At 56.0% G+C, this 22,308-nt stretch overlaps 2 protein-coding genes across 4 annotated transcripts in view; both read right to left on the minus strand.

The window, feature by feature from the left end:
* On the minus strand, positions 1–16,384 carry LOC136788348 (butyrophilin subfamily 3 member A2-like). Of its 3 annotated transcripts, none has more exons than XM_066986702.1 (15): positions 16,100–16,384; positions 15,346–15,693; positions 14,434–14,715; positions 14,200–14,304; positions 4,502–4,522; positions 3,951–3,971; positions 3,815–3,835; positions 3,696–3,716; positions 3,565–3,585; positions 3,319–3,339; positions 2,800–2,820; positions 2,264–2,284; positions 2,135–2,155; positions 1,944–1,976; positions 1–1,766 (listed from the first exon to the last, which is right to left on the minus strand). In XM_066986702.1, exons 1-15 carry the CDS (start codon positions 16,197–16,199, stop codon positions 1,228–1,230), a joined length of 1,596 nt encoding a protein of 531 aa, XP_066842803.1. In that variant the 5' UTR covers positions 16,200–16,384; the 3' UTR covers positions 1–1,227. The 3 variants fall into 3 exon arrangements, with proteins under 3 accessions (XP_066842803.1, XP_066842801.1, XP_066842802.1); XM_066986700.1 differs by lacking the exons at positions 14,200–14,304; positions 14,434–14,715; positions 15,346–15,693; positions 16,100–16,384 and adding exons at positions 4,848–4,952; positions 5,082–5,363; positions 5,993–6,340; positions 6,748–6,998 and having other exon boundaries at positions 3–1,766; XM_066986701.1 differs by lacking the exons at positions 2,800–2,820; positions 3,319–3,339; positions 3,565–3,585; ... (5 more) ...; positions 15,346–15,693; positions 16,100–16,384 and adding exons at positions 4,848–4,952; positions 5,082–5,363; positions 5,993–6,340; positions 6,748–6,998 and having other exon boundaries at positions 4–1,766.
* The window catches only part of LOC106029592 (butyrophilin subfamily 3 member A2-like), a 17,119-nt gene continuing 6,026 nt past the window's right edge, over positions 11,216–22,308 (minus strand). Inside the window, exons 6-12 of the mRNA XM_066986723.1 lie at positions 13,299–13,322; positions 13,178–13,198; positions 13,058–13,078; positions 12,922–12,942; positions 12,784–12,804; positions 12,459–12,491; positions 11,216–12,281 (exon numbers count right to left, since the gene is read on the minus strand). Coding sequence (XP_066842824.1) covers positions 11,743–12,281; positions 12,459–12,491; positions 12,784–12,804; positions 12,922–12,942; positions 13,058–13,078; positions 13,178–13,198; positions 13,299–13,322 — 680 coding nt within the window. The 3' untranslated portion in view covers positions 11,216–11,742. The remainder of the gene's footprint in view (positions 12,282–12,458; positions 12,492–12,783; positions 12,805–12,921; positions 12,943–13,057; positions 13,079–13,177; positions 13,199–13,298; positions 13,323–22,308) is intronic.

Consider the following 22,308-nt stretch of genomic DNA (forward strand, 5'->3'; position numbering starts at 1 on the left):
CTTCCCCAGGCAGCATCTGAGGACCACCAGACAGACACCTCCTGGCACCGCTGGCTCCCGGATGGCCCCATCTCAGACCCGATGCCGCGATGCTGAGAATAAAGATGCTCCACAAGCCCTGCTGGCGTCTCTGCAGCATTCTGGGGACAGGGCAGAGGCTCATGGGGTTCCTATGGTGTCCCACCAAGTGGAGAGGGTGGGTGGGGGACATGGCATGGGACCCCAAAGGGCCAAGCATGCCCTGGGTTGCCTCAGGCACGGCACTGCTGGCCGGCCGAGGGAAGGGATCGTCCCGCTCTGCTCGGCCTGCTGTGAGCACTCGAGCACTGCGTGCAGCTGTGGGCAGCACAGCAGATGAAGGGCGTGAAACTGTGCGAGAGCCTCCAAGGGAGGGCTACGAGGATGGCTGAGGCTCTGCAGGGCAAGCGGTGTGAGGAGCGGCTGAAGGCGCTTGGCTTGTTGAGCCTAGAGCAGAGGAGACGCAGGGGAGGCCTTGCGGTGCCCCACAGCTTCCTGATGAGGGGAGCAGAGGGGCAGGCACCGGTCTGTGCTCTCTGGGGCCAGCGACAGGGCCTGAGGGAACGACGTGGAGCTGTCACAGGGGAGGCTCAGGCACTGAGGAGACGGTCTGCTGCAAGACACCTTCCCAGGCAGCAAAGCCTGAGGACAGAAAGCACCCAGGAAATGCCACTGCCAGACTCCATTGTCCCGTGCAAAACTTTATTTGCCACAGTGCTGCTGCTGCTATGCCTTGATGTGCTCCAGAGGAGGGAACAAAGAGCCCCCACAGACTACTTATGCTGAGCACCAGGCACATAGCACAGATCAACCCCAAACTAGGAGGCAAAGGTGGTCTGCAATGGCCGGCAGCACACGGTGACCACATCCCTTGCACTGGGGGTCTGCAAGCAGTGCAAGCAGAAGGGAGAGGAGTGTGGAGAGCTGCTGCAGCCCCTGTGCTGCCCGCTGGGGCTCAGAGGCAGGGTGAGACCCGCGGGTGCCAGCAAGGCTTGTGCCCCAGCACAGGAGCCGTGTGCAGGGCAGAGCCCAGGGTCTGCAAGGGGCCTGGCCACTGCTTGCAGCATCCCAGCCCTCCTCCAGCAGCAGGGAGGAATATGGGGCAGCCCCCACTGCTCCTCATTCCTGTGCTGCTCCTGCAGGACCAAGAAGAGGTGATGCAGGAGTGGCTGGAGAAGAGCAGGAGCCCGTCAGAGCTGGGGACAGGGTCTACAGGGTGCTGTTCCTCAGGCACAGCTGAATTCCCCGTTTCTTCAAGAGGAACCAGGGGTGGATGCTCTCCCCATTGAAGGAGGCTGCTGTGAAAGTGAAGATCTCGACCCCGTTGTCAGCGTTGATAAAAGACACCTGCTGCTGGGTACAGTCCAGACAGACCCAGATCCTCGTAGGGACAGGGGACAGGGACAAGTGAGTGGGAGGAGATGTGAGAGACTTGAGATGTTCATAATAGTACTCCACAGCCCAGATCCCTTCTCCAGGGCTCGTGTCGATCTCCCCCTTCCTCTTCACAGATGCCCTGGCCACCCCCACAGCCCACCAAGAAAACTTTAGCCACTCCCCCTCTCCCTCCACCTCCCAAAAGTGCCTCCCCTCTCTGAACTCCTCACGGCCCAGCACGCAGCAACAAGTGTCAAATCTCTCTGGTGTGTCAGGAACCTGCTGCCATTCAGTTTCCCGTCTCACACTCGTTTGGTCTTGAGACAGGACAAGCATGGGATGAGCTGTGTCTGCATCCAGGGTCACCTTCACTGCAGGGACAGAAGGAGCCAGGCCATCAGGGGCAGAGCTCAGCCCTGGGCAGGCTTTCCCCAGCTCGGGGCCAGGAGCTGCCCCACGGGGCAGGAGATGGGGCACCTCTTGGCTCCTGAACATGCCCCAGCAAGGGCAGGAGAAGCACCGCAGAGGGCAACCCAATGCACACCTACCTCTATTTTGAGGCAGAAGACACCTTCTCCATGCTGGAAGGAGAGGGGAGAGCTGGTCACAGCCCATGGCCGGTGCCCAGTGGGTGTGGGCAGGGTGAGGGTCCAGCCCTGGGCTGCTCTGTCCCAGCTGCCCACCCTCCCCTGCACATTGCCTTGGCATCATCATACAACCCAAGAATGGGGACACTCACCCAGCTCTGCAGCTTGTTCCACTGGAAAAGGAAGTGAAAAGCAAGGCATGATGAGAGGGGGAGCTTCTCAGCCCATAGCTGCTGCCATGGAAAGACGCCAAGTGTTTGGGTTTATGAAGGGAGTCTTACCCATCTTTGCATCTTTTCTCACTGGAAAAGGAAAGGAAAAGAAATGCATGTTCAAAGAGGAGTGCTTCAAATTCCATGGCTAATTCCATGGCTAGACCCCAAATTTCTTTGTCCTGGTGAATGGGCACAGACAGTCTTTCTCTCAGACTGGGAGGGTCCGGACTAACAGGGAGCAAGACCCAGCTTTGAGCAAGGCTTGTGCACGTGGAGCAGTAAGGACGGACTCTTGTGCAGCTCTCTGCACCGTGCCACCAAAACACAAGTGGAAGCGAATGGGGATGGGTGGAGGACGTCCCTGTCCCAGAAGCGTCAGTGCAGAGCGGGGCAGCCCCGCAGCTCGCTCCCCGTCCCCACCTTGATCCCCGTTCCTTTCAGCCATCCCGGCCGTGTCCTGTGCCCAGGGCAGCCCCAGCCCCAGCACTCCCCACTCCTCTGTCAGGGTGAGGGGCCAGCCCTGGGCTTCACTGTCCCAGCTGCCCACCCTCCCCTGCACATCGCCTTGTTGTTCCCTGGGGCCCAAGCACAGGGACACTTACCCAGCTCTGCAGCTTGTTTCTCTGAAAAGGAAAGCAAAAACAATGTGTGATCAGAAGGAAGAGCTGCTCAGCCCATGGCTAGACTTTGAACACATATCACGAGTGGGAAATGGCCAACTTGCACCCAGATTGTGAGAGACCTGACTAACAGTCAGCTAGAACCAGCTTTGAGCAAGGCTCGTGCACATGGAGCAGTAAGGACAGACACTTGTGCAACTCTCTGCACCGTGCCACCAAAACACAAGTGGAAGTGAATGGGGACGGGTGGAGGATGTCCCTGTCCCAGAAGCGTCAGTGCAGAGCGGGGCAGCCCCGCAGCTCACTCCCCGTCCCCACCTTGATCCCCGTTCCTTTCAGCCATCCCGGCCGTGTCCCGTGCCCAGGGCAGCCCCAGCCCCAGCACTCCCCACTCCCCCGTCAGGGTGAGGGGCCAGCCCTGGGCTGCTCTGTCCCAGGTGCCCACCCTCCCCTGCACATCGCCTTGGTGTTGCCCTGAGGCCCAAGCATGGGGACACTCACCCAGCTCTGCAGATTGTTCCTCTGAAAAGGAAAGCAAAAGTAATGCATGATCAGAGGGGAATGTTGCTCAGCTCATGGTAGACCGTGAATGCAGCCCATGACTGGGAAAATACTGCCTTGCTCCGAGGTGGGACCAAACAAATAGTCATTGTGGCCCAGCTTTGTACAATGCTCTTGTAAGTGGAACAGTAAGGACAGACACTTGTGCAGCTCTCTTGCACCATGCCCAAACTCAGGGACACTCACCCACTTTGGCAGCCAGTTCCGCTGGAAAAGAAAGAGAATAGTAGTGCATGAGGAGGAAGGACAGATTCTCATCAAATGGCTGCTGCAAAGCCAAGGGCCTCAATTCCTTCGGATTAGGGTGGGAGACTCACCCAGTCTTGCATCTTTTTCCTCTGGGAAAGAAAAACATAAGGAATCCATGATCAGCGGGGAAAAATTCTCATCCCATGTCTGGACCCCAAATTCTTTGCGTTTGGGGATGGAGACTCACCGATCTCTGCAGGTTGTTCCTCTGTAAAAGAAAAAGAAAGAGAAAAGTAATGCATGTTCAGAGGGGCAGCTTCTTATCCCATGGCTACTCCTCTGAGAAGACACCAAATGCTTTCTCTTTGGGGAAGGAGACTTACCCAGCTTTGCATCTCTATTCACTGGAAAAGGAAAACAAAAGCATGAGTGATCAGAGGTTACAGCTTTTCATCTCAGGGCTGATCCCATTTGAAGACCACGAAGGGTTTAAAGTGGAAAATGACCAACTTACACCCAGACTGGGAGGGACCAGACTAACAGGGAGCAAGACCCAGCTTTGAGCAAGGCTTATGCACGTGGAGCAGTAAGGACAGACACTTGTGCAGCTCTCTGCACCGTGCCACCAAAACACAAGTGGAAGTGAATGGGGACAGGTGGAGGACGTCCCTGTCCTGCAAGCACAGAGTAGGGCAGCCCCGCAGCTCGCTCCCCGTCCCCACCTTGATCCCCGTTCCTTTCAGCCATCCCAGCCGTGTCCTGTGCCCAGGGCAGCCCCAGCCCCAGCACTCCCCACTCCCCCGTCAAGCTCCAGCTGCTCCTCCAGCACCCCCGAGCCACCAGCACACAAGCCCCCACAGCCCACCCAGCCCAGTCCCTCCCGCAGGGACGCCACTTCCCCAGGGGGCTGGGGGCAGGCACTGCAAGGACTCACCCAGCTCTCGGCTCTGTGCCACTGAAAAGCAAAGGCGGAGGAACAGGAGGTCAGCAGAGCAGCTTGGTTGCTCGGTGGGAACATGTGCAGGGGGTCTGGGCCTTCCCACCAGCCCCACGCTGCAGCCATGCTCCCTGGCCTCCCACCCAAGGCCCCTTGCCTTCTCCCCTGCCTTCGTTGCCCAAGGCAGAGGCCCAAGAGGATCCTAAGGCCTTTGGGATCCCCAGGAGAACATTCCCTTCCTCCTCCTACGCACCTCCCTGGGCCAGGGCTCAGCCCCGCTCCAGACCCACGCGGGTCCCTGCAGAACACCTCCCTCTGCTCCATCCCTGCGCTGCCAGCTTACCTTTCTTTCGAAAGAGATAAACACCGAGGCCAATGGACACAGCCAAAAGCACGAGGACTAGAGCCAGAGCCACCATCCAGGGCTGGGCGTTGTGGAAGAAGGGAGCTGAGAAAAGGCACAAGGAAAAGGGGTGCATTTCCATGCCCATGGGTGGAAAAGCAAGACCCAGACTTCTCCCAGCTCAGGACAAGTGCAGGGGCCAGGAACACCTCACCCTGGCTGTGCTATTTGTACCTGCGATGTGCAGGGACGATTCCCGCTCCTGCTGGAGGCGGCTGCTCCTGACCACGCAGGACAAGGGCCCCTCCACGCTCCCGGTCACGATGACGGCACCTTCGATTTCAAAGAGCCCCTCCTGGTCCTGGGAATGTGTCTGGGAGACTGAGGGCAGGTGCTGCCCACGAGCATCCCTCCACAGCAGCTGCGGCAGCGGGTACCAGCCGGCCGATCGACACAGCACCCGGACGCCTCCGGCCTCGTAGCTCCCCAGGGAGAGGAAGGGGTCAGCGCCTGTGGCTGGGGGAAGAGCCCGTGGCTGGGTCTTGACTTGGGGAAGGATTCAGTTCCAAGGCAAAGACCCCATCTGCTCCCATGCCAGACACAGCCCAGCACAGCCACGGCCCCAGGGGCTATTGTTCCAGGTGCTCCATTCACCTACCCTCACCCCAAACCACCCCGGCTGATGCCGGAACCAGAGGGCAGGGCTGCACAATGCCAGTAGCCCCAAACTGCCCTGAAAACCCAGGTGCCAAGCTTTAGTGCCTCCAGGCAGCGTCTCGGCACCAAGTCGTGCTGGTTCAAGAAGCCCCAAGACTTCCAGACAATGTCTCATGTCTCCCCCAGCACACAAAGCAAAAGTAAAGCAGACATCCGGCAGCTCAGAGGACTCTGCGATTCTCCCTGTGTGGTGTTTGGTCCCATTGCTGACACAGCTGAAGGAGCTGCTCAGCAGCCTGTACCCAGTGCCCTCAGAATATTATGATTGTTGTCTTCGAGGACACCAGGGAAAACAGACAAAAATATCCATGGAGCTCTCTCCCCAAATATTACCTCCACATCATTGGGCATGCTCAATGCTGTGAAGTAGCTGAAACATTAAAAGGACACGTAAACTCTGCCCTAGAAGCATCACCCCAGCCACTAACCTGACACCTCCAGCTCCACAATGTCTTCGTCATAAGCATTAGCATTTTTCACAGTGCAGACGTACTGGCCATCGTCTGAGGGTCTCAGCCCCGTGATTCGCAAGTCCAGGCTTCCAGCAGAGAGACCATCTCTGGCCAACTCTGTCCTCCCAGCATATGCCCCCATCTGCTCCCCGTACAGGTCCTCTCCATTGCGGTAGTGGTGCACGGTCTCAGAGCTATTGTCCCGGATCCACCTGACGTCCAAGGTGCGAGCATCCCGTTGAGGGGACAAGTGGCAGGGCAGCACGACATCCTGCCCCACGGTGGCAGTGAGAGGCTGGCCTGGTGCCATAACTCTGAGCTGGGCTGGGCAATGGAGAAGGGCACAGAGAGGCGGTGAGATTTTGCCATCGCAAATTTAGGGGCAGTGAGTGACAAAGGGTGAGCTGTGCATGAGTTGCTGCGTTCTGCATCCCCCGTGTCCTATGGGAAACCACTGGGGAAACAGGAGAGGTAGAGGGAGGATGTGCAGGAGAAGGAGGTGTGCTGGGAGTGGGAGCCCTCTCTGCAGCATTCGGGCAAGTGAAGAAGAGCCAGAAAGGGCAGCCAAAGCTGTGCCCATATTGTGTGAAAGAGCCAAAGTGAAAGTGAAACCCATTGGGGGCTGAGCTGTGGGCTCGGGTTCCCCCAGCCCCACGGCCACTCCCCTGCCCCACGGCAGCACATCTGCCAGGCCCAGGTGGAGAGCCCCCAACAGCCCCACAGGATCCTACCTGAGCCCATCTGGAGGAGGAGCAGAGTGACGAGGGAAGTCAGGAGGTCCCTGGCATGGCTGGTGAGGCTGGGGCGTTGGCAGCCGCAGGGGAGCCCCATCTGAGAGAGAGGTCCCCTAGGGGGCATGCAGCCCACCCAGGGGTTCTTCTCCAAGGGAACCCCACCGAGAGAGCGGTCCCTCACAGCACCCAGCAGAGCTGCAGGAAGCACAGGGCTACGCCCAACTTCCCAAGCCTTTTCCCACATCCTGGTTGCAATAATCCTCTAGGAGGAGCTCTGGCCCTGGAGCAGTGGGAAGAAGTGTCTGGGGAGCTCTGTATGCCTAGCACTGAGATGGGGAAGATGCTAAAACTTATCCGAATTAATAGTTAGCTACATATATTGTAAAATATCCTGATTATCGGGGATGTAGATGAGAATCTTATGAGAAGCAGAAGTAAAAAGGAAGATATCGCTCAAGGCCAACAGATGAGGGAAGGATGAACAACTCGTTAGGGAAGGATGAACAACTTGTTGGCAGGAAACAATGCAAAGATAAGCAATAAACTCCTCAATACTGTCCAAGAGCAGGTCAAAGTCCAGAAAGGTAAAAAGTTTGACCTCCTTTTCCTCTTTGCCTTCATCCTGAAAGACCCCTGCCTGCAACCACCAGGCTACATTACGCAGGCACAACCGGGAAGAGCTAAGGGTGGAGAGTATGGAAATGAGTACTTGGAAGAGGTCCGCCTTGTCGGGGATGTTGTGGTTTAACCCGGTCGGCAGCTAAACACCACACAGCCGTTGGCTCACCCTTCCCCCTCCCTCTCTGGGATGGGGGAGAGAAACAGGAAAGTGAAGCGTGTGAGTTGAGATAAAGACAGTTTATTAACACAGTTTATTAACACATTAATTAACATTAATAATAATAATAATAATAATAGTACTACTACTACTAATGTGTATGAAACAAGTGATGCACAATGCAATTGCTCACCACCCGCTGACCAATGCCCAGCCTATCCCCAAGCCGGCCCCTCCACCCTGGCTAGCCACCCCTATATATTGTTTAGCATAATGGGGTGTGGAATACCCCTTTGGCCAGTTTGGGTCAGCTGTCCTGGGTCCATCCCCTCCCAGCTCCTGCTGCACCCCTAGCCTGCCCATTGGCAGGACAGAGCGAGAAGCTGAAAAGTCCTTGGCTTGGTGTAAGCACTGCTCTGCAACAATTAAAACATCAGCGTGATATCAATATTATTCTCATCCTAATCCAAAACATAGCACCCTACCAGCTACTAGGAGGAAAACTAACTCTGTCCTAACTGAAACCAGGACAGGGGAAAATAATGAATATGTATTAGAGCTCATTTGATATGTAAAAGCGCACTTTTTTGAGGAAAGCTATTCCCACTGCGCCCAAAGCACTGCAATAAAGTATACCTACTTTACAACCTTATGGTTGTGGAGTCTTTTCCACGCGTCATCACCACCATCCCATGGCAGCTGGGTGCCCAGTCCACTGCCTTCAGCAAGAACGAGGGGCATTTATCCTGAAGGAGCCTCTCCAGACCTCCAGGGAAATGCACTCTCTAGGCTTGTCCATCTCCACCCATCTAAGGAGGAATCAAACAGGGAGCATTGGGACAATGCGGAGGTGCATAATGTTATCTCGAGACCTCTCCAAATTCTATCTTGGGGGTGTTTGGTCTTGGAATTTAAGCTGTCAAATGTTGCCCCAGTTTCCAAGAAGGTCAGTGAAGAAGGCCCTGGGAATTACACCCTATCAGTGAACCCTATCTGTGCCCTGACTGCAGGATGGGCTTCACCGTTCCCTTGGCCTTCCTCCTCTGCCAGAAAAGCCACATGGGGCCCAGGCCCCATGTCTGCTGTGACTGTGGGAAAGCCTTTTGGGAGACCACGACCCTCTGCAGGCACCAGCGCATCCACACAGGTGAGAAGCCCTACCACTGCTCGTACTGCGAGAAAAGCTTTCAGGCCAGCTCAACCCTCATCATCCACCAGAGGAACCACACCGCGGAGATGGGGGGTCTTTGGGTCTCCATCCCCACAACATCACAGCTCCTCCATGTCCCATCCATCCTAGAGCTTGATTTTCGCTGCCGCTCGTGCCTTCAACTCCGAGCATAACTTTTACTGTTCCTCCCAAACAATCCTCTGAAGCTGATTTGTGTGCATTGAGGAGGACCAGGCATGCAGCTGTTGGTCATGGCACAGCTTCTCGTAGTGCTTAGGGAAAGTGGTGGTCAGTCAGTCCCCAGTCCCGGGATGGCTTTGAGGATGGTGGGAGCCCAGTGGGATGGAGGACGATTGGGTTAGGGGGTGGTAGGACAGAGGCAGGATGGAGGATGATGAGGTTTGGGGATGCTGGGATCTCGGTGGGATCTCAGTGGGATAAAGGACGAGGGGTTTTGGGAATGGTGAGACCTGACATGGACGGAGATGGGCGGTGAGGTTTGGAGACGGCTCAGCTTGGCTCATGCCTTGAGAACCAGATGGAGGAGAGCATCTGTGTCTCCTCATTGTGTAGCTGGGTTCCAAGCCTCTTCTTAGCTTCCCACCTTTGTATACTGAAACCTTCAAAAAGGGCAAAGGAGTCCTGCAGCCACGGAGGCTCCATCTCACTGAGGTTCGGTCTGCTTGGATCACCTGCTTCTGTTGGATGCAGTGTTTTTCAAACATACGTTTCCTTCCCCAGTTTCCCCACCATGTCTGCTCTTGATTTTAATGCTGCGATGTTTAAAATACACCCCAACGAGTTTGGCTCAAGAGTGTCTGTCTTTTTCCATGCTTGCTTTAAAATGAGGTGCAATAAAGTGGAAGTGGTTTTCTGAGAGTGCAGGTTTGTTATTGATTGCTGAGGGTTAGGGGAAGCTGGGGTGGTCCTGTGGCTCCTGCATGTCCATCTCATGAAGAATTTGGGTGCTGGGACGTGAAACACGAGTGCAGCAGGTCGGGTGCTGGGGCACGGAGGTGGCTTGCAAGGACCTGATGGACAGCTTCAACACTGAGGCCACCTGCTGCCTCTGCTTGGAGGACTTCCAAGAGCTCGTGATGCCCCCTGTGGGCACAACCAGGGAACCGGGGAACAGGGGTCAGCTGAAGCTTAGGTTCCTCCTGGCTCTTGACTCCCAGGACCAACACCAAGGAGATGGTCTGCTGCAAGACGCCTTCATAGACAGCAGTGCATCTTCACTACATCATGAAATCTCTATAATTTAATTTTAAATATACTGAGGAATCTGGAGAGGTCCCAGTGACTGGAAGCTGCCAAACGTTGCCCCAGAGAAGGGCAGCAAAGAGGACCCTGGGAATTACAGGTCTGTCAGTCTCATGGCAGTGCCTGGTAAAGTTACAGATATTGCTCTAGGAGTGAGTGAAAAACACCTGAGGTACAATGCGGCCACTGGTCACAGGACACATGGGTTCGTGAGGGGAAGCTCGTGTTCAACAAACCTGATTTCCTTTTTTTCATAAGATCAGTCTCCCATTTGACCGAGGGAGCCAGTTGAAGTGATGTTTTTGGATTTCAGTAAAGATTATGACATGGTTTCTGACAGTATCCATCTGGACCAAATGTCCATCACAGAGCCAGACAAATGCACAACACGATGGGTGAATAATTGGCTGAGGGGTCAGGCTCCGAGGGTTCTGGTAAAAGGGACGATATCAGGCTGGCGGCCACCCACGAGTGGGGCTCTGCAGGGCTCCATTTTGGGGCCATGTCTCTTCAGTGGTCCCATAGATGACCTGGATGCAGGACTTCAGAGAAACCTGAGTGAGTTTGTGGCTGACTCTGAACTGGGAGGAGCTGCTGACTCCCTTGAGGCTGGAGAGGCCTTGCAGAGGGATCTGGCCAAAGGGGAGAGCTGGGCAGACACCGCCTGCGGGAAGTTTAACAAGAGCAAGTGCCGGGCCCTGTCCCTGGGCAGGGGCATCCCCGGCTGTACGTACAGCGTGGGGGGGAGAGGCTGGAGAGCAGCCCCCAGAACGGGAGCTGGGGGCTGTGGCCGACGGCAAGTTGGATGTGAGCCAGCAGCGGGCCCTGGCAGCCCAAAGGGCCAAGCGTGCCCTGGGGTGCCTCAGGCACGGCACTGCTGGCCGGCCGAGGGAAGGGATCGTCCCGCTCTGCTCGGCCTGCTGCGGCCTCGCCTCGAGCACTGCGTGCAGCTGTGGGCAGCACAGCATATGAAGGGTGCGAAACTGTGCGAGAGCCTTAAGGGAGGGCTAAGAGGATGGCAAAGTCTGTGCAGGGCAAGGCGTGCGACGGCCCACAGCTTCCTGATGAGGGGAGTGGAGGGACAGGGGCCAGTCTCTGCTCTCTGGGGCCAGCGACAGGGCCCAAGGGAATGGCACGGAGCTGCCACAGGGGAGGCTCAGGAACCAAGGAGACGGTCTGCTGCAAGACGCCTTCCCAGGCAGCAAAGCCTGAGGACAGAAAGCACCCAGGAAATGCCACTGCCAGACTCCATCTTCGCATGCAAAACTTTATTTGCCACAGTGCTGCTGCTGCTGTGCCTTGATGTGCTCCAGAGGAGGGAACAAAGAGCCCCCACAGCCTGCTCATGCTCAGCACCAGGCACAGAGCAAAGATCAACCCCAAACTAGGAGGCAAAGGTGGCCTGCAATGGCTGGCAGCACACGGTGACCACATCCCTTGCACTGGGTGTCTGCAAGCAGTGCAAGCAGAGGGGAGAGGAGCGTGGAGAGCTGCTGCAGCCCCTGTGCTGCCTGCTGGGGCTCAGAGGCAGGGTGAGACCCGCAGGTGCCAGCAGGGCTTGTGCCCCAGCACAGGAACCCTGTACAGGGCAGAGCCCGGGGGCTGCAAGGGGCCTGGCCCCTGCATGCAGCATCACAGCCCTCCTCCAGCAGCAGGGAGGAACATGGGCAGCCCCTGGCCCCACTGCCCCTCATTCCTGTGCTGCTCCTGCAGGACCAAGGAGAGGTGATGCAGGAGTGGGTGGAGAAGGGCAGGAGCCCCCCAGGGCTGGGGACAGGGTCTACAAGGTGCAGTCCCTCAGGCACAGCTGAATTCCCTGTGTCCTCAGCCAGAACCAGGGGCGGATGCTCTCCCCATTGAAGGAGGCTGCTGTGAAAGTGAAGATCTCCACCCCATTGTCAGCGTTGATAAAAGACACCTGCTGCTGGGTACAGTCCAGACAGACCCAGATCCTCGTGGGGACAGGGGACAGAGACAAGTGAGTGGGAGGAGATGTGAGAGACATGAGCTGTCCTTCATCGTACTGCACAGCCCAGATCCCTTCTTCAGGGCTCATGTTGATCCATTTCTTCCTCTCCACATATTCCCTGGCCACCCCCACAGCCCACCCTGAATAATTTACCCTCTTCCCCTCCACCTCCACCAACCAGCAGTGCCTCCCCTCTCTGAACTCCTCACGGCCCAGGACGCACCACCAATAGTGAAATCTCTCCGGTGTGTCAGGCACCTGCTGCCATTTTCTTTCCTGTCTCACACTGCTGTTGTCCTGAGACAGGACAAGCATGGGATGAGCAGTGTCCGGATCCAGGGTCACCTTCACTGCAGGGACAGAAGGAGCCAGGGCATCAGGGGCAGAGCTCAGCCCTGGGCAGGCTTTCCCCAGCTCGGGGCCAGGAGCTGCCCCACGGGGCAGGAGATGGGGCACCTCTTGGCTCCTGAATATGTCCCAGTAAGGACAGGAGAAGCACTGCAGAGGGTAACCCAGTGCACACCTACCTGTATTTTGAGGCAGCAGAAACTTTCTCCATGCTGGAAGGAGAGGGGAGAGCTGGTCACAGCCCATGGCCGGTGCCCAGTGGGTGTGGGCAGGGTGAGGGTCCAGCCCCAGGATGTTCTGTCCCAGCTGCACACCCTCCCATGCCCATTGCCTCGGCGCCCTGGGGCCCAAGTGCAGTGACACTCACCCAGCTCTGCAGATTTTTGTATTTTTTTTTTGAATAGAAAAGCAAAATAAAATGCTGATGGGACAGAACAGCTGCTCAGCCCATGGCTGCTTTCATGTAACAACCCCATTTTCCCTTAGTTAGGGAAGGAGACTCACCAAGCATTGCACGTTCTTTTGCTGCAATAGAAAGAGAAAAGGAGACCATGATCAGAGGGCACAGTTTCTGATCTCATAGCTCTCACTTTGATACTGGCTTTTTTTTTTTTTTTTTTCTGTTTGGAGTGTGAGACTTACCCAGCTCTGCAGCTTGTTCGTCTACAAACGAAAGAGAAAAGCAATGCATCGATGAGAGGAGTCAGCTTCTCATCAATGGCTGCTACAAACCAAAGACCCCGAATTCTGTCAGTTGTGGGGGGGAAGAGAGACTCACCCAGTCTTGCATCTTTTTCCTCTGGAAAAGAAAAGCATAAGGAATGCATGATCAGAGGGAAAAAACTTCTCATCCATTGTCTATGAAGGAAATTCTTTCAGGTCAGGGATGGACACTCACCTATCTCTGCAGCTTGTTTCACTGGAAAAGAAAAAGAAAGAGAAACGCAATGTATGGTCAGAAGGGAGAGTATGCCTGTGGGAAGACACCAAATGCCTTCTCTATGTGGAAGGAGACTTACCCAGCTTTGCATCCTTTTTTGCTGCTATAAAAAGCAAAAGGAATGAATGGTCAGAGTGGAGAGACTTTCACCCCATTGCTGCTTCCATGGCTAGACCCCAAATTGTTTTGCTCTCATGCATGCGCCCATACCACCTTCCTGCCAGACTTGTAGCAACCAGACAAACAAGGACTGAGGCCCAGCATTTTGCAAGACTTGTAGCATTAAGAACAGACACTTGTGCAGCTCTCTGCACCGTGCCACCAAAACACAAGTGGAAGTGAATGCGGATGGGTGGAGGACATCCCTGTCCCGGAAGAGTCGGTGCAGAGCGGGGCAGCCCCGCAGCTTGCTCCCTGTCCCCACCTTGATCCCCGTTCCTTTCAGCCATCCCGGCCGTGTCTGTGCCCAGGGCAGCCCCAGCCCCAGCACTCCCCACTCCCCCGTCAGGCTCCAGCTGCTCCTCCAGCACCCCCGAGCCACCAGCACACAAGCCCCCACAGCCCACCCAGTCCAGTCCCTCCCGCAGGGACGCCACTTCCCCAGGGGGCTAGGGGCAGGGACTGCAAGGACTCTCACAGCTCTCGGCTCTGTGCCGCTGAAAAGCAAAGGTGGAGGAACAGGAGGTCAGCAGAGCAGCTTGGTTGCTCGGTGGGAACATCTGCAGGGGTCTGGGCCTTCCCACTAGCCCCACGCTGCAGCCATGCTCCCTGGCCTCCCACCCAAGGCCCCTTGCCTTCTCCCCTGCCTTCGTTGCCCAAGGCAGAGGCCCAAGAGGATCCTAAGGCCTTTGGGATCCCCAGGAGAACATTCCCTTCCTCCTCCTACGCACCTCCCTGGGCCAGGGCTCAGCCCCGCTCCAGACCCACACGGGTCCCTGCAGAACACCTCCCTCTGCTCCATCCCTGCGCTGCCAGCTTACCTTTCTTTCGAAAGAGATAAACACCGAGGCCAATGGACACAGCCAAAAGCACGAGGACCAGAGCCAGAGCCACCATCCAGGGCTGGGCGTTGTGGAAGAAGGGAGCTGAGAAAAGGCAGCAGGAAAAGGGCTGCGTTTCCATGCCCCAGGGTGGAAAAGCAAGACCCAGACTTCTCCCAGCTCAGGACAAGTGCAGGGGCCAGGAACACCTCCCCCTCGCTGTGCTATTTGTACCTGCGATGTGCAGGGACGATTCCCACTCCTGCTGGATGCGGCTGCTCCTGACCATGCAGGACAAGGGCCCCTCCACGCTCCCAGTCACAATGATGGCACCTTCGATTTCAAAGAGCCCCTCCTGGTCCTGGGAATGTGTCTGGGAGACCGAGGGCAGGTGCTGCCCACGAGCATCCCTCCACAGCAGCTGCGGCAGCGGGTACCAGCCGGCCGATCGACACAGCACCCGGACGCCTCCGGCCTCGTAGCCCCCCAGGGAGAGGTGGGGGTCAGTGCCTGTGGCTGGGGGAAGAGCCCGGAGCTGGGTCTTGACTTGGGGAGGGATTCAGTTCCAAGGCAAAGACCCCATCTGCTCCCATGCCAGACACAGCCCAGCACAGCCACGGCCCCAGGGGCTCAGGGACTGGGCACTTCACGCACCCACCCTCACCCCAAAACCACCCTTGCAGGAGCCAGACTCAGAGAACAGAGCTGCACAATGCCAGTGGCCCCAAATTGACCAGAAAACCCAGGTGCCGAGTTCCAGGACCTTCAGGGAATGTCTCGGCACCAAGCCGTGCTGGTTCAAGAAGCCCCGAGACTTCCAGACAACGTCTCAGGTCTCCCCAAGCACACAAAGCAAAAGTAAAGCAGACGTCCGGCTGCTCTGAGGACTCTGCGATTCTCCCTGTGTGGTGTTTGGTCCCATTGCTGACACAGCTGAAGGAGCTGCTCAGCAGCCTGTGCCCAGTGCCCTCACAATATTATGATTATTGTCTTCAAGGACACCAGTGAAAACTGACAAAAATATCCATGGAGCTCTCTCCCCAAATATTACCTCCACATCCATGGGCATGCTCCATGCTGTGAAAGAGCTGAAACATTCAAAGGACACGTAAACTCTCCCCTGGAAGCATCACCCCAGCCACTAACCTGACACCTCCAGTTCCACAATGGCTTCATCATACACATTAGCATTTTTCACAGTGCAGACGTACTGGCCATCATCAGAGGGTCTCAGCCCCGTGATTCGCAAGTCCAGGCTTCCAGCAGAGAGACCATCTCTGGCCAACTCTGTCCTCCCAGCATATGCCTCCATCTGCTCCCCGTACAGGTCCTCTCCATTGCGGTAGTGGTGCACTGTCTCAGAGATATCATCCCGGATCCACCTGACGTCCAAGGTGCGAGCATCCCGTTGAGGGGACAAGTGGCAGGGCAGCACGACATCCTGCCCCACGGTGGCAGTGAGAGGATGGTCTGGACCCTCCACTCTGAGCTGGGCTGGGCAATGGAGAAGGGCACAGAGAGGCAGTGAGATTTTGTCATGTCAAATTTATGGGCAGTGAGTGACAAAGTTCGAGCTGTGCGTGAGTTGCTGCGTGCTGGGTCCCCCATGTCCCATGGAAAACACTGGGGAAATGGAAGAGGGAGAGGGAGGACGTGCAGGAGAAGGAGGTGTGCTGGGAGTGGGAGCCCTCTCTGCAGCATTTGGGCAGGTGAAGAAGAGCCAGAAAGTGCAGACAAGGCAGTGCCCATATTGCGTGAAAGAACGAAAAAGAAAGCAACACCCATTGGGGGCTGAGCTGTGGGCTCGGGTACCCCCTGCTCCAAGTCCGCTCCCCTGCCCCATGGCAGCACGTCTGCCAGGCCCAGGTGGAGAGCCCCCAGCAGCCCCACAGGATCCTACCTGAGCCCATCTGGAGGAGGAGCAGAGTGACGAGGGAAGTCAGGAGGCCCCTGGCATGGCCGGTGAGGATGGGGCGGCCACAGCCCCAGGGGAGCCCCATCTGTGCTGCAGCGGGAGCAGGAGCTGGGTGCAGAAGCTGGAGCAGAAGAGAGAGGGGACTGAGGGGCTGCAGGCACCGCAGGCGGATGGGGAAGGAGTCCCCTTGGGCCCGGGCACAGAGAGCCAGAGCCAGCAGCGCCTTGGGCAGGGCGCAGAGCCTGTGCTTATCACAGGGTGGGGGACACAGCAGGCGGCCCCCAGGGGTTCTTCTCCAAGGGAGGCCCACCAAGATAGACGTCCCTCACCACACCCAGCAGAGCTGCAGAAAGCACAAGGCTACGCCCAACTTCTCCGGTCTTTGCCCAGTTCCTGGCTGCAATAACCCTCTGGGAGCAGCTCTGCCCCTGGGGCAGCTGGGACAATTGTCCGTTGAGCTCTGCAGGGCTGGAACCACCATCCCATCGCAGCTGGGTGTCCAGCCCAGGGCCTTCAGCAAGAACGAGGGGCTTGTCCCCAGCAGGGGCCTCTCCAGACCTCCAGGGAAAGCCGCTGTCTGAGCTTGTTCATCTCCACCCATCTAAGGAGGAATCAAACAGGGAGCATTGGGACAATGCGGAGGTGCATAATGTTATCTCGAGACCTCTCCAAATTCTATCTTGGGGGTGTTTGGTCTTGGAATTTAAGCTGTCAAACATTGCCCCAGTTTCCAAGAAGGTCAGTGAAGAAGGCCCTGGGAATTACACCCTATCAGTGAACCCTATCTGTGCCCTGACTGCAGGATGGGCTTCACCGTTCCCTTGGCCTTCCTCCTCTGCCAGAAAAGCCACATGGGGCCCAGGCCCCATGTCTTCTGTGACTGTGGGAAAGCCTTTTGGGAGACCACGACCCTCTGCAGGCACCAGCGCATCCACACAGGTGAGAAGCCCTACCACTGCTCGTACTGCGAGAAAAGCTTTCAGGCCAGCTCAACCCTCATCGTCCACCAGAGGAACCACACCGCGGAGATGGGGGGTCTTTGGGTCTCCATCCCCACGACATCGCAGCTCCTCCACGTCCCATCCATCCTAGAGCTTGCGTTTCGTTGCTGCTTGTGCCTTCAACTCCGAGCATAACTTTTACTGTTCCTCCCAAACAACCCTCTGAAGATGATTTATGTGAATTGAGGGGGACCAGGCATGCAGCTGTTGGTCATGGCACAGCTTCTCGTAGTGCTTAGGGAAAGTGGTGGTCAGTCAGTCCCCAGTCCCGGGATGGCTTTGGGGATGGCTCCACTTGCTGAGGCAATTGGCTCTGGGGCAGACGCATTGTGCAGTGGAGCGGGGGATCGAGACAGGCAGGGCTTTTTTTTTGGCATCGAGGCCACTCGAAGCAGCCGAGGGAGTCTCCAGTACCCGGCAGCCCTCATGAGGGAGGCTGACAAGGCACAGGTGGAGCCAGCAACACCCCCTCCCTGGCCGTTCAAAAGCAGCCCCTAGGGAGCGCGAGCGACCAGGAGCACGGTGACCAGGACGGGCAAACAGGGTGTGGTGCATCAGAAGGGCAGGGCGCGGCAGTTTGTGTGGCAGTGCGCACAGGCAGGGTGAGCAGGGAGGGCCACTCACAGCTCTATTGCAGCGGTCTTTCCCTCCGGTACTTGTAACCTGCCTGCAAGGAACCTGGCCATGGTATCAACCAGGCAGAAAACCATGGCCTCCGCATCTCTTGCGGCCTCTCCAGCCACAGTCACGGATGTGGCTACTCAGACGGAGGGCTCGGGGAAACACGCAGCCATCCAGGTCTTGGGCTGCAGGGTGTGCCCGAGTCTTCTGTCAGTATCCGACAGCAGCGGCGAGGGGTATGCCTGTGGGAGGTGTGCCCAGGTTGAAGAGCTGCTCAGCCAGGTAGCGGAGCTTCGGGAGGAGGTGAGCAGGCTCAGGAGCATGAGGGAGTCAGAGAGGGAAATTGACTGGTGGAGGTATACTCTGCCCTCTCTGAGACAGACTCACAAGCCTGCCACAGCACAGGTGTCTCCTGCTACACAGAAGACAAAAGTTCCCTCATCCCACCAGGCAGTAGGAGGAGACCTAGGCCAAGGGGGGGGGAATGGAGGCAGGTTCCTGCTCGGGATGGTAGATGAGCCCTGTCCCTGCCCACCTCACCCTCACCTTCCCACCTTCCCATCTACTCTTCCCATCTACCCTTATCTAACAGGTATGAGGGTCTAGAACACGACATTCAGAACAACAAAGTAGATGAAAGCCTGTCCCAGTTGGAGAGGGTGCCTAAGGCAAGGCAACCTACCCCCCACATTGCTACACCATCTGTCAAAAAAGAAAGAAGGGTTATTGTCATGGGGGACTCCCTTTTGAAAGGGACAGAGGGCCCAATATACCGACCTGACCCTACCCACAGGGAAGTCTGTTGCCTCCCTGGGGCTCGGGTGAGAGACTTCACTAAGAAAGTCAAGTGCCTGGTACGGCCCACCGACTACTACCTGCTACTGGTCTTTCAGGCTGGTAATGACGAGGTAGCAACGAGAAGTCTGAGAACGATTGACTTTAGGGCTTTGGGGTGACTACTTAAAGGATCAGGGGCACAGGTTGTGTTTGCCTCTGTCCTTCCGATAGGGGGGATCAATGCTGACAAGCAGACTCATCACATTAACACGTGGCTTCGGGACTGGTGCAACCAGCAGAATTTCGGGTTTTTCGATCATGGGAAGGTCTACGTGACACCGGGCCTGCTGGCACCAGATGGGATGTGCCTTTCTCAGAGAGAGATGAGGATTTTTGCTCAGGAGTTGGCAGGGCTGATAGATAGGGCTTTAAAGTAGAGGCGAAGAGGGAAGGGGATAAAACCAGGCATGCCGGTGACGAGCTAAGGGATGGTGTGCTAGAATCAGAGGGACTGTGTCCTAGTGAGGCCCTTCAGTTGGCTACACAAGGTGCTGCATGTAGGGAGGCGCATTTGAAGTGCTTCTACACAAACGCACGCAGTATGAGGAATAAAATGGATGCGCTAGAAGTCTTGGCCCAGTCCCACAGCTACGACATCATCGGCATAAGCGAAACCTAGTGGGATGAGTCCTGTGGCTGGTGTGTTGCAATAGATGGTTACAGGCTCTTCAGGAGGGACAGGCAGGGTAGGCGAGGTGGCAGGGTGGCAACGTATGTTAAGCATGGGCTGAACTGTGTGGAACTTCAAGTTGGTGATGGCAAAGTTGAGAGCCTCTGGGTAAGGATTAAGGGACGAACAAACAAAGGGGATGTCGTTGTGGGAGTCTATTACAGGCCACCTGGCCAGGACGACAACGCCGATGAATTATTCTTTGCAGAACTAAGAGATGCCTCAAGATTAACTCCCCTTGTCCTTATGGGGGATTTCAACTTGCCAGATGTCAACTGGGATTACCACACGGCTGACACGAGCAAGTCCAGGAGGTTCATAAAGCACCTAGACGATAACTTCTTGATGCAGGTGCTAAAGGAGCCAACTAGGAAAGGTGCCCTCCTAGATCTGTTGCTCGAGAACAGAGAGGGTCTTGTGGGAGACGTGGCAAATGGCAGCCGTCTCAGTCATAGTGACCATGAAGTGCTTGAGTTTAGAATTTATGGTGATAGAAGGAAAACTGCCACCAAAACTTCAGCCCTGGATATGGGGAAAGCAGACTTCAGGCTGCTCAGGGAACTAGTCAGCAAGGTCCCCTGGGAAACTGCTTTTGAAGGCATTGGCGTCCATCAGTGCTGGTCAATCTTTAAGCACTGCCTCCTAAAAGCACAAGATCAGGCGATTCCAAAATATTGGAAGTCAGGCAGGCGGGGCAGAAGGCCGGCCTGGCTGACCAGGGATCTTCTACTGGAGCTTAGGTGAAAAAAGAAAGTGTATGGCTGCTGGAAGAAGGGTCAGGTGACGAGGAAGGAATACAGGGATGCTGTTCGTGTTTGTAGGGAGAAAATTCATGTGGCCAAAGCCCAACTAGAGTTGACGCTGGCCATGTCTGTGGGAGACAATAAAAAAAGTTTTTTTAGATATGTGAACAGAAAAAGGAGAACCAAAGAAAACATAGATCCGCTACTAGATGGGGAAGGTCTCCTCACAGACAATGACATAGGCAAAGCAGAGACATTTAACACCTCTGTCTTCGCCTCTGTCTTCAACACTGATGATGAGCTTCAGGACTCAGGGTACCTTGAGCTGGAGGACCATGACGGTGGGAATGACAAACTCCCAACCGACCCTGAACGTGTGCGGGATTTGCTGCTCCACCTGGATCCATACAAGTCCATGGGTCCGGATGGGATTCATCCCAGGGTGCTTAAAGAGCTGGCTGACGTCATCGCAGGACCTCTCTCAATTATTTTTCAACGATCTTGGGAATCTGGAGAGGTCCCATTGGACTGGAAGCTGGCAAATGTTGTGCCAGTTTTCAAGAAGGGTAAGAAAGAAGACCCTAGCAATTACAGGCCTGTCAGTCTCATGTCAGTGCCTGGTAAAATTATGGAGAGGATGATCGTTGAAGTTATTGAAGCGCACCTGGTGGACAATGCAGTCATTGGTCCCAGCCAAGATGGGTTCATGAGGGGTAGGTCCTGCCTAACAAATTTGATTTCCTTTTATGATATGATCACCCATCTAGTCGATCAAGGGAAACCAGCTGATGTGATCTTTTTGGACTTCAGCAAAGCTTTTGACATGGTTTCCCATAGGATCCTACAGGACAAAATGTCCAGCATACAACTTAACAAAAACAACATACGATGGGTGAGCAATTGGCTGATGGGCAGGGCTCAAAGGGTTGTGGTAAATGGGGCCACATCATGCTGGCGGATGGTCACTGGTGGGGTCCCTCAAGGCTCCATTTTAGGGCCAGTCCTCTTCAATGTTTTTATAAATGATTTGGATGTAGGACTAGAAGGTGTTTTGAGCAAATTTGCCGACGACACCAAACTTGGAGGAGTTGTGGACTCGGCTGAGGGTGGAAAGGCCTTGCAGAGAGATCTGGACAGATGGGAGAGCTGGGCGATCACCAACAGCATGAAGTTTAACAAGAGCATGTTCCGGGTCCTGCACCTGGGACGGGGCAACCCTGGCTATACGTATAGACTGGGTGACGAGACGCTGGAGAGCAGCCCTGCAGAGAGGGATCTGGGGGTTGTGCTTGACAGCAAGCTGAACATGAGCCAGCAGTGTGCCCTGGCAGCCAGGAGGGCAAACCGTATCCTGGGGTGCATCAAGCACGGCATTGTTAGTCGGTTGAGGGAAGTGATTGTCCCGCTCTACTCTGCGCTGGTGCGACCTCACCTCGAGCACTGTGTGCAGTTCTGGGCAGTACAGTACAAAAAGGACATTAAACTGTTGGAAAGTGTCCAGAGGAGGGCTACAAAGATGGTGAAGGGCCTAGAGGGGAAGACATATGAGGAGCAGCTGAGGTCACTTGGCCTGTTCAGCCTGGAGAAGAGGAGGCTGAGGGGGGACCTCATCACAGTCTACAACTTCCTTGAGAGGGGGAGTGGAGAGACAGGTGACCTATTCTCCGTTATCACCAGTGATAGGACCCGCGGGAATGGGAAAGCTGAGGCAGGGAAAGTTTAAGCTGGACATCAGGAAGAGGTTCTTCACCAAGAGGGTGGTCGCACGCTGGAACAGGCTCCCCAGGGAAGTAGTCACTGCACCAAACCTGTCTGAATTTAAGAAACGATTGGACTGTGCACTTAGTCACATGGTCTAAACTTTTGGGTAGACCTGTGCGGTGCCAGGAGTTGGACTTGATGATCCTTATGGGTCCCTTCCAACTCAGGATATTCTATGATTCTATGATTCTGTGGTGGGAGTCCAGTGGGATGGAGGACGATTGGGTTAGGGGATAGTAGGACAGAGGCAGGATGGGGGATGATGAGGTTTGAGGATGGTGGGAGCCCAGCGAAATGGAGGAAAAGCCTCTGCGAGAAAAGCCACATGGGGCCCAGGCCCCATGTCTGCTCCGACTGTGGGAAAGCCTTTTGGGAGACCACGACCCTCTGCAGGCACCAGAGCATCCACACGGGTGGGAAGCCCTACCACTGCTCGTACTGCGAGAAAAGCTTTTGGGCCAGCTCAACCCTCATCATCCACCAGAGGATCCACACCGCGGAGATGGGGGGTCTTTGGGTCTTCATCCCCACAACATCGCAGCTCCTCCACGTCCCATCCAT

The sequence above is a fragment of the Anser cygnoides genome, chromosome 35, assembly GCF_040182565.1.
Source record: "Anser cygnoides isolate HZ-2024a breed goose chromosome 35, Taihu_goose_T2T_genome, whole genome shotgun sequence".
Lineage (NCBI taxonomy): Eukaryota > Metazoa > Chordata > Aves > Anseriformes > Anatidae > Anser > Anser cygnoides.